We start from the raw sequence: 10,366 nt of genomic DNA, 5'->3' as shown, positions 1-10,366 counted from the left end.
TGGGTGAACCATCGTTTATTACGACCAGACTTTCGTTTTCCATAAAATTTTGCAGCTGGTTACAGCGACAGTATATTGCAGCACTGCCCCACTGTGCGTGGTGGGAGCTAAAGTCACCGGCTATGATATTAGCCCCTGCGCAGCTTTTAGCAGCGGAGCTGTTTAAGATTTCGTCCCGCCGTGGAGCGTTACCAGGAAACTCAGCCCAACTGTGCGCCGCGTCGCGTCACCTAGCAACCACCTGCGAGAGCACCGAGTCCCGTAAACTCCTCGCACCCGGCCCACGCGCGTAGGGTGGACTCGTGACGTCACAGGCGAGTAAAAGCTCGGGCCGGCGCGGCGGCACACCTCTCGCCTCCTCTACTCCGTACGTACGTGCTGCTGCCATGGGCAGACCGAAGAATGTCCGAACACCCGAAGAAGAAGCGGCTTACCTGGAGGAGCACCGTATTGCCAAGCGAGAAGCGACACGTCGCCGCCGAGCTGATCCGGAACACCGCGCCCAAACTGCGGCTGAGAAGAGCGACGCCGAGTCGAGGATCCCAAGTTTCAGTCCAGGGAACGCGAGAGTCGGCGCCTAAACGCTCGACGTCACCGAGAAAGCGATCCTGGCCTGCGACTGCTCGAAAACTTCCAGCGTCTAGCCCGCCGAGACACGGGAGGTGCGAACGGCCGATTCCAGCGCGAATTTCTGGGCATAGAGTTTGGGCACAGCTGTCGCGTCTGTAAACCTACAAGGAAGCTCGGCGCGCGGCGAAGTGTGACTACGATCGACGAAAGAGAGCCGGTCCTGCCCATCGCACCAAGGCCGCCGTCGACAAACGCCGTCGCCGAGCCGAGGATCCCGAGTTTCGGGCCGGAGACAACGAACGCTGCCCACTGAACGCTTGGCGCCGCCGGGAATCTGTTCCGGGCCTGCGCGTCACCGAGAACTTCCAACGCCAAGCCCGCAAATCCATGGGAGGTGCGAACGGCCGCTTCCAGCGCGAATTCCTCGCCACAGGTTTCGGGCACAGCTGCCGCGTCTTTGACCGGCTCTGGTTCGGCGTGTATCTCTCCACGGTGAGCTCGGTGCGGAACTTTGAACAGAAGAGCTCCGCCTTGCAAGTGCTTCGCGAAGCCATCCTCAACGCCACCGACCACGACGACGACTACGACGCCGGTCGGACGTCGCAGACGAGGACCGGATCAACGATGATGACGACTGGTACTGAAGCACTGTACATAATAAATTGTGATGCACGTACTGGGGCTTGTATGCGTGTGACTTGCTGGGGCTTGTGTGGCCTACCGGCCTGCCCGTGTATGACCTCGCAAACACTTGGCGAAACTTAGCAAATCTTGGCGACACTTAGTATGAGCATAGTTAAGCCATGCATAACCTCGTAAGACATAGCAAAACCTAGCAACACTTAGTGTGAACCTACCCGAGCCATGCATAACCTCGCAAAAGTGAGCAAAACCTAGCAATACTTAGCCAAAGCCGGAACTAGCTCCGCTGTGACTCAGCCTTGCACCACTAGTGCAAACTTCCCACATTTTCTTTTATCATCAAAGACAGGTAATACGGGTCAACATATTGCCTTGAATAAACGTACCGTCTATTACGGTGAATATTCTATGCTCGGGCTTCAGCATGGAACAAGCGTACTCATTGCAATCGTGGGAAAACAGGGGGAAGGCGGGAGATGGAAATTCAAGACTATGAGCAAAACGAGAACAAGGTGAAAGCAGGAGCCAACGTTTCCACAAGTGGACTAGTCGACAAGTCCTTGAAGAAGACAAGTCCACTTGTCGAAACGTTGGCTCCTGCTTTCACCTTGTTCTCGTTCTGCTCATCATTGCTATCGTGTAGTTCTAGTTTTTTGCCGGACATATGCCATATCACAACGTATGCACAGCAACACAGTACGGGTATCTTCGGTTTTCTGTGAGCGTAAATAAATGTATTCCGCTAGTGGAAATGGAGAAGTCATATTACGTTCATATACAATCAGTAAAAGGATACTTATACTTAAAATATACGCACCCGCCTCTGTGGTGCAATAGCTATGACGTGCTGCTGATGACCACGAGGTCGAGGGCTCGATTCCCGGACGCGGCGGCTACATTTCGATATGGGAGAAATGGAAGAAGGCTCGTGTACCTAGATCATTTACGTACACATTAAAGAATCTCAGGCAAGTGGTCCAAGTTAGTCCAGAGAGAGAGAGAGAGAGAGAGAGAAACAACTTCATTTGCCACTGCAGGGTAGGAAGTTAGGGCAGGTAGGCCTAGTGTGGCTCCCAGGTGGGGGCGACGTCTTGGGCCCACGAGACGAGTGCGAGTTGCGTTTTCTTGTCTGCTCTTGTCAGCAGCTGGTTCCAACCCTCCTCGGAGGGAGCTGGCAGTAATGATTGTGGGGGAGGGGTACCCTCGCATCCCCAGAGAATGCGTGCCCTAGTGGCGAACACCCCATGGTCCCACTTAGTACAGACAGGGTCGTAATCCCCTTCAGTCTATGGCGTTTCTCACAGCAACAGTGTCGCTTTGGGGCGTTAAACTTCATAAATCATTCAATACTTCAAAATATGCTGTTGAAAGTCTGACAAGCGACCGAGTAGGCTGCTGGTATTCCACTGCATAAGAAGAAAATGGTGCATTCGCTGTTATGTCCATTTATGGCTGAGAGTGCCACGATAGCTTACTCTATAGCCTACAAGTGGAGCTGAAGTGCGTACAAACCTTGAACGGTAGTGGTTATATCTGGCGTTCTGAGGAATAAAAGGGGCATGCGCATAGTACTAACAAGCAGATCCAGCATTTCCGCTACACTTCTCATTTTCATGTCCGTCAACAACGACATTGAGTGAGGAAGTCATCAAATCACGGCTGATTACAGGAGGTATGGGTGATAAAGGCACCCAGTCAGCATCTGAGAGTGGAGGCCGTTTTGGATCTTACCTACCTTTTGCTGGACAGAGAATCGCAGCAGTAGTCGTCGTCTCATCGCCTCTTGATTAAAGGACCGTAGGTAAATGGGACGGTGCTGAAAAGGTCTTGAGCTGGCCCACACGAGGACTGCTCATGGACCACGGTCGTCGGCTTGCAAACCACGCCTCCGCCGGCGAAATTTGTGAGTAGAATTCTCCCTCACCATTTCCCGCAGGATAATACTTTACTCTGCAATGGTAGGGTAATCTCTTGAAGCCAAAACATTTGACGCCATGTGCGCCAAAACAACTGGTGCACTTAATATCGTCTGCCTTGGAAGCCTTCTTTAGGTGATTTCCGGCAGACTTTCGGCTGGACACTTCCTTTTAGTGCGATTAGCATTATTTGGGAACTTCACCCAGTTTGTGGTCTGTCTGTCCGTCCGTCCGTCCGTCCATCGGTCCGTCCGTCCATCAGCGTCTAACTTCTCACGCCAACTTGGATCACTAGTCTAGTGGGTAAAGCATCGAGCTGCTTTGCTGAGAGAGCCCAGTTAGAAACAAACTGTGGGACCAACTTTTGCCACTTCGTATGTAACAATGGGCGTGTGCCAAGGGCTGGGCAAAGATAATTTGAAATCGTATCGAGGTACGATACAAGATACTCGGGCAACAAGTATTTGCGATACAGATACAAGATACTGCCGCAATTATTGTATCCGATACGATACTTCCAATTTGCATCATAAGATACTGCGATATATTCGCAAATTTCTTATTATATATCTATATAATGTAGCACAAATGCGTATGCCGAAGAAATTTTGCTTGGGAATTGCTTAACTCCGACCAACCTTGTTTTACTTGAATGAAATGTCTGTTAGCATCCAAAAATTTTTGGCTTTCTTGCTCAAAGTATAATATTTCCGTTCCGAAACAATTTATTGGGGTTGCTTGAGCTGCTTAACATGGATGCTCTCTATACGCTGCGCTATCAGCAGTTTTTGCTTGTCGCTATTGTAAATGATGGAAGTGGCTGCTGTGCTTGTCGACCAGCTAGCGGGTCGGCATGTAATTACAAGAACGTAAATAAGAAACCTCTGCACGATTACCGCTTACGCAATACAGTATTCTAGTTGAGCGTGTTTACGCTCCGCTAAGCAGCTAATCGGAGCGGAAGCGCGAATGCGCATGCGCCGTCCACTTAGTCGTAAGCGGGCTAGCGGAGCGAGGAACACGGTCCGCTTAGAAGCTGCCCGAGCGGAGCGTGCCGCGCAGCGCTTTGGCTAGCGTTGGCGTCAGAAAGGATTGGATTGGATGCAGAAAGCAAGCGCGCTGGCTATCACGTGGCGTTCCTCTAGACGGCACTTTATTTTCCATTGGATAAAATGGACCGGTTACGCATTACAAACGCACGTCTAGATACTTCATGGAGAAATAAGTTCTATATATACACATATACGTTTTACTGTATAAGAGTGATCAATAGGTGTATTTATTTTCTTTCATTACCCTGAATTTGGCCAGGGGGCGCTGCAACTACGAAAGGTCCTACGACAAGACTACTGTAATTACGAAAAGAAACCTGCCATGAGTAACTACTTAAGAGGGAAAAACGAAATCAGGAAAGAAACAATATGATAACTCAAAGGAAAGCTCATTACTTTTCGAAGCGAGATCGGTATGCCTTAGAACACGCACCTATAAAGCGAGATATAAGATGGAAGAAGAAGCATGTGCTTGCTGCGGTAAAGCTAGGCAGACTATGGAGCATGTTTTATTAGAATGTGAAGACGTCTACCCAGCGGTCGATTTAGGCTCCACTGACCTCCTTGAAGCACTCGGGTTCAGCGAGAGCAGTGGAAAAGTAAACATGTCTACAATAGGCATTAGTAAGAGGCGATTAGAGGATTGGTGGAAGAAAAGTAGGCAAACGACAGAAAACGGAGACGTACAAAAGCACAGTTCGAAATAGGGGATCAGAAAATTTGGGTAGGGTAGTTCATCGTGTTGTTGTTTTTTTCTCTTTTTTGTTGTTTAACCCAGGTACGACATTAAGCAGTATAATAGCAAGAGCTTGGTGGCGCAACACCCCCCCCCCCCCCCCCGTTCTATAGGGGACGCTCATAGCATCCATCCATCCATCCATCGTCCGCTCCGCTACGCTAAACGTATAACTAAAACGTGAAAATTGCCCGCCGTTCCGCTGTGGCTTAGCGGGGCAGCTCGGAGCGGAGCGTACCGTAAAGACGCTCAACTAAAACACTCTAATGCCGGATCACAGGACAGGTGTACAGCAGCAACAACGCTGGTAGCGACATTTCTTGTGATGCATTGTGTATACAGAGAGCACACAAATCTACAATGATCTTTCAAATTCTACTTATGTGCCGGCGTAAAGCGTTCGTTAGCGACATATTCATTAACTTAAAAGGACGTCTTGTTGGGCGAGTTGGTCACAATTCATCTTGGCTACTAGGCGCGAAAACACAGACGACACAAGGAAGGAGACGGGACAGAGGGCCACTTACAACTGCTTTTATTCGGAGGCACACCACACACTTATATACCCGTCTTAGACGCAAGGACACAATCACATCAAGATTGATATGGAAGCGCAATGGTTAAATATTTATTTTCAGCCATATATAAAGATATTGACGGGTCGCTGACGCACATGCTTCCTTTCTTTCCGATAAAGAAAGCTTCAATCACTTCCCGAGCTTTTTTATCTTTACTTTTTGCCAGAATTCGCGCCCCTGCAAAACATGGCTCACAAGAGCGTGATGGGCAGGACTTAATGTGCTTGGGAATATTTGGCCCTTCTTTATCTTGTTTACATTTCTCTCATGTTCCCTAATTCGGTCGTTAACGCAGCGACCCGTTTGCCCTATGTAGGAGCGCCCGCATGAGAGGGAGATTTCGTACACAATGCCTTCGTTGCACTTCATGAACGGTCGCGCATGCTTGGTGCCGCATCCATTTTTATCGTCTCTTATTTTTTCGATACGAGAACAAAGGCTTCCTAGCTTTCGGGGGGCTGAAAACACAAGCGGCACCCCATGCCGGCTAGCAACCTTCTTTAAATTGTGGGCCATCTTGTGTACATAGGGCACCACCACATCACTCACCACCTCATCTCGACGGGGATCTTCCCCAGCTCTCACAGCCGCACTCTTCATTTTTGTAGCAGGCTTTCAGCGACTGCCATCACAATCGAGTCAAGGAATCCAGCTGAAGACAGCCTGGTCAATTGGGTCGGGAAGCTAAGCTGCATCTTGTGAGGGCACGATTTTCCGAGGGCGGATTGCAGGCAAAGTGAAGCTATCCCCCGTTTTATTAATTTCGAATGGGCAGAGCCGTATGGCAGAAGCCCTTTCTTTGCACGAGGTGCACATGCCCAACAAACGCGATCCGCACAAAACTCAATATTTGTATCTAGAAACTGTAGGTGGTTCCCCTCAGGCACTTCAATGGTGAATTGCAAGCCATTTCCATGTTGTCGGAATATGGATAAAATATCATGCACATTCTCTTCGAAGTTCAAACTTCCGTCCTTACTAAAAAATATCAAAAAATCATCCACGTATCTAAAAACATTTAAAACGTGCCTAGCCGGTAAAACCTGATGTAAAACTTGATCCATTTGTGAGAGAAAAATATTACACAATACTGGCGCCACACAGGATCCTATACAAATGCCAGCTTTCTGCAGGAAGAACTGCTGGTCGAATGTTATAAAAGTCGATTGCAAGTAAAACTCTAAAAGGGTTAAAAAATCAGCAATGGAAATTTTCGCATTGTTCTGAAAGGAAATGGGTTCGTTTTTTTCTATACACTCTTGGACGGCAGTAAACAGGGCCTTGTGAGGGATAGAGTAGAATAAATCCACCACATCGACGGAAAAGGCGCGCCCAACATCACATTGCGATTTTAAGAAGTCACAAACTTCGTCAGATTTCTTTGTACGAAATGGGTCGTCTACTTCAAGTGTACTCAAATGTTTCAACAAGAACTGGCTTAGTTCCTTCTGCCACGACCCTTTTTCCGTGAAGTTGCTCGCGTTGTCAGTGACCGTAGCCACTATCTTTTGCAGGGGTATATCAGAAGTTTTCCTAATTTCCCCTAAATTGTCGGCCACTCTGTCGTATGTGTGACTTCCTGGGAATCTCCTGCAGGCCAGTGCGAGGGACTTCCGAGAAAGCGAGTCAGCATCAATCTAAACAATTCGATGAAAATTATTCCTAATTTCATGGCAGTCTAACGAAGCACTCTTTCTATATTGAAAGCTCGAAGACGCTCACCCAATAAACGGCCACGCCCATGAAGCTACGGTGAGGCCTAGACCAGATGTCAGTAGTGGTTGTTACGTAGTTCTGTACTGAAAGCTGCGCGCGAACGTTGCAAATCATCTTCGCCAAATCCTCATAATTTCTTCGGCATAACGTTCGCTGCGACATCACAGTGTGCCCTGGGCGTAAACCTGAAAATATCAGCAATTCAATGCAGCTCTGGAGCTGTCTGGCATAAATTATATAATGTGGAATGCTGGCGCAACGCACCAGTGACATGGGCAAAGAAGTCCGGCCCTTCGACGGCAGACAATGTACGTAGCCCATTGATGATGAACTTGACAATCAGGTCCTCGACACTGGCATCACTTGTGCGACCACGGGGAGCCTCGTGCAGTTTTGTTTGGCGTGTCTTGTCATAATTGGCAGGTGATTTTGGTGGTAGCTTCTTCGAGCTATTTCGGTACACCTCGATGGCAACGAGGTACGATTGGCAGCAATTATACGACTGAAAGCTGTGTGTGGCCTTTCTGCGGGTAAAGCGGCGACATAGTGAGAAGGTAGTCGGGCAGCATGCCGAATATGCACCCTGAGAGCATCGGTTGCCATGTGGATATTGCGTGATTTCGAGCTATTACAATCGTTGCCGCTGTAACCGCACACTTTGGAAGACCAAGACACGTCCTTAGGGCTTGAGCTTGTAGTCCGGGGAGTACACGCAGGTTTGTTTTGCAGGAGTTACCAAGTACAGGGAGGCTGTATCTTGCGAAACCGACGAACAAGGCGTTATAAAGCTGCAGCATTGACCGCGCCGATGTGCCCCATAACTTTCCGCCATAACACTACATGCCTGCAGTATGACCATCCTCACCATTATAGTGCCTGCACAAACCTGAAATACGCCTCACCATCCCAGGAATCGGGAAGAATGCTAATATGCGGTCGTTTACACTGAAGCAGGCCACATTAGGACTTTTACATGAAGTGCACAGTGACCGCGTACACGTTTACATCGATGGCTCAGTCACACCTGCAAGTTCAGCTGCCGCTGTGATATCAACAAGATTCGTCAAAATACAGCTAAAAACGTGACATGTATCATCAACGACAGCTGTTGAACTGGTAGCCCTGCGTGCGGCTCTTCATTTCATTCAGGAGGAACCACTTCATGCATGGTCAATCTTCTGTGATTCCAAGGCGGCCCTACAGAGTGTACTCTTAGCACTGCGCCATGGATCACATGAGCAATTCGTCGCAGAGATCAGAGAAGTCCACCATCGCATAGTTGACGAAGGACACGATATGATATATCAGTGGTTGTATAGTTACTGTGGCATACATGGCAATGATCGAGCAGGTGCAGCTGCCCGATATGCCCATGACGGCGTCAACTGCGTTGCCATTCCTCTTTCGAGAGCCGACGCAGCGAAAACTTTCTGCACTTGCGCGACCTAACATTAGCTCATTCGAATTGATCCAAGTTTACAAGTACACGCCTTCATACCCTGGATCCTAATTTACAGCTCCGTATTCCGCCCGACCTTCCACGACAACTGCCCCCTTTTAGCCCGTCTATGGCTTGAAGTCGCATTTTCAAATGCGTACTCTTTTCTTATCGGAATGGCCACTTTGTGACTTGTGCGGGTGCAATGAAACAATCGCGCACCTTCTTTGTAAGTGCCCTCGTTTCAACCCGTAAAGAGCAGTCCTCTCAGCCACCCTAGACAACCCGGACAAGCGCCCAATAACACAAAACAACACCCTTGGAAACTGGCCTACGCGAACATCAGCGCGATCACCTATGAAGGTGCTGTTGCGTTACTTAAAAGACACGGGACTTTATGACAAATTGTAACTGTACACTGTGTGACGTAGCATTCGACGGTGACACTGCGTAACACTAGGAACACCTTCGCAGACTACGTGACAGTGCCCACACACAGAAACAGTTCGTGTGTATCGTATGTACGTGAGTGTGTGTATGCTGTCGGGGTTTTCTTTTTTCTCTCTATTACCTATCACATCCCTTTGCCCCTCCCCCAGTACAGAGTAGCCAACCGGAGATAATCTCTAGTTAACCTCCCTGTCTTTTTCTTTTTGCCTTTCTCTCTCTCTCTCTCTCTCTCTCTCTCTCTCTCTCTCTCTCTCTCTCTCTCTCTCTCTCTCTCTCTCTCTCTCTCTTTTGGTATAGTTCGAATCGTTCGGCCTCGTATGGTTGCAGACGCTGAAAGGAATAGCGGAGCGGTATAATATACGTGGCCGCACTTAATAGTAGCATTTATCCCTCCGCACGTATTATATATATTAACGTCGTTTTATGTTTCGTAATAGAACTCTGGGAGTGTTAGTCAGCCCCAAGAAAGTGCATGGGGAAACGGCGCCGCGGTAGCTCAATTGATAGAGCATCGCACGCGAAATGCGAAGGTTGTGGAACAGTTCCCCACCTGCGGCAAGTTGGTTTTTCATCCACTTTCATTTCCATTATTTATCGTTTCTTTATTTCATTTATTAAGCACAAGTAGTTTCTCCTATGTTGTCATTGGTGTGAGTTTTTTTTTTTTACTTCTTATGATATGACTAAAAATCGGTCCCCTCGGTTAACCCTCTTTCTTCTCGTTTATATATATAGACTTGGAAGCAGGGACTTAGCATATAAAACTTGGCAGCAGCGACGACTTACCTACTCCAACGCTGAATGTTTGCCTGCCTTTTGCTGCAGGTTTGTGTTTTCAGCTCATTACTACTAATGCATACAGTTCACCATCGCTGCTGCCAGGCATTGCTTCTTTTGCGTCGTTTACTTCTCTTCTCGGTGTCGCGGATTGTTCGTGTTGATAGAGCATGACCAAAACTAATGGCTAAGCTGAAAGACGAAGTGAAAGCTAAACTTGTTTAGCTAAAACAAGTGTTTAAAGATCAACCAACATTAACTGACATTGAAGTATGTCATCGTGTCCCAACCCAAGACCTCAAAAAATCTAACATCATTGTGCTGTTTAAGTCCCGAACCAAGCGTGACGCTGCGCTGAAGAAAGCAAGGAAAACGCGTCTTGCCCAACAAAGACATTACTACTGATAGCTCTCAGAAGATATATGTGAACGAGCACCTGTGCCCTACCCCAAAGCGGCTGCTTGGAATTGCTATGGGTAGAAAACGTCATC

The 10,366-nt window shown here is 48.2% G+C and overlaps 1 protein-coding gene across 1 annotated transcript in view; it reads left to right on the top strand.

Moving 5' to 3' along the window:
• Window positions 1–957: 957 nt before the first annotated feature.
• The window catches only part of LOC142592746 (lysosomal aspartic protease-like), a 62,824-nt gene continuing 53,415 nt past the window's right edge, over window positions 958–10,366 (top strand). Inside the window, exons 1-2 of the mRNA XM_075704424.1 lie at window positions 958–1,207; window positions 6,024–6,192. Coding sequence (XP_075560539.1) covers window positions 958–1,207; window positions 6,024–6,192 — 419 coding nt within the window. The remainder of the gene's footprint in view (window positions 1,208–6,023; window positions 6,193–10,366) is intronic.

The sequence above is a fragment of the Dermacentor variabilis genome, chromosome 1, assembly GCF_050947875.1.
Source record: "Dermacentor variabilis isolate Ectoservices chromosome 1, ASM5094787v1, whole genome shotgun sequence".
Classification (NCBI taxonomy): Eukaryota; Metazoa; Arthropoda; class Arachnida; order Ixodida; family Ixodidae; genus Dermacentor; species Dermacentor variabilis.
Note: the sequence above shows the minus strand (reverse complement) of the source record. Positions and strands in the feature narration are given on the sequence as shown.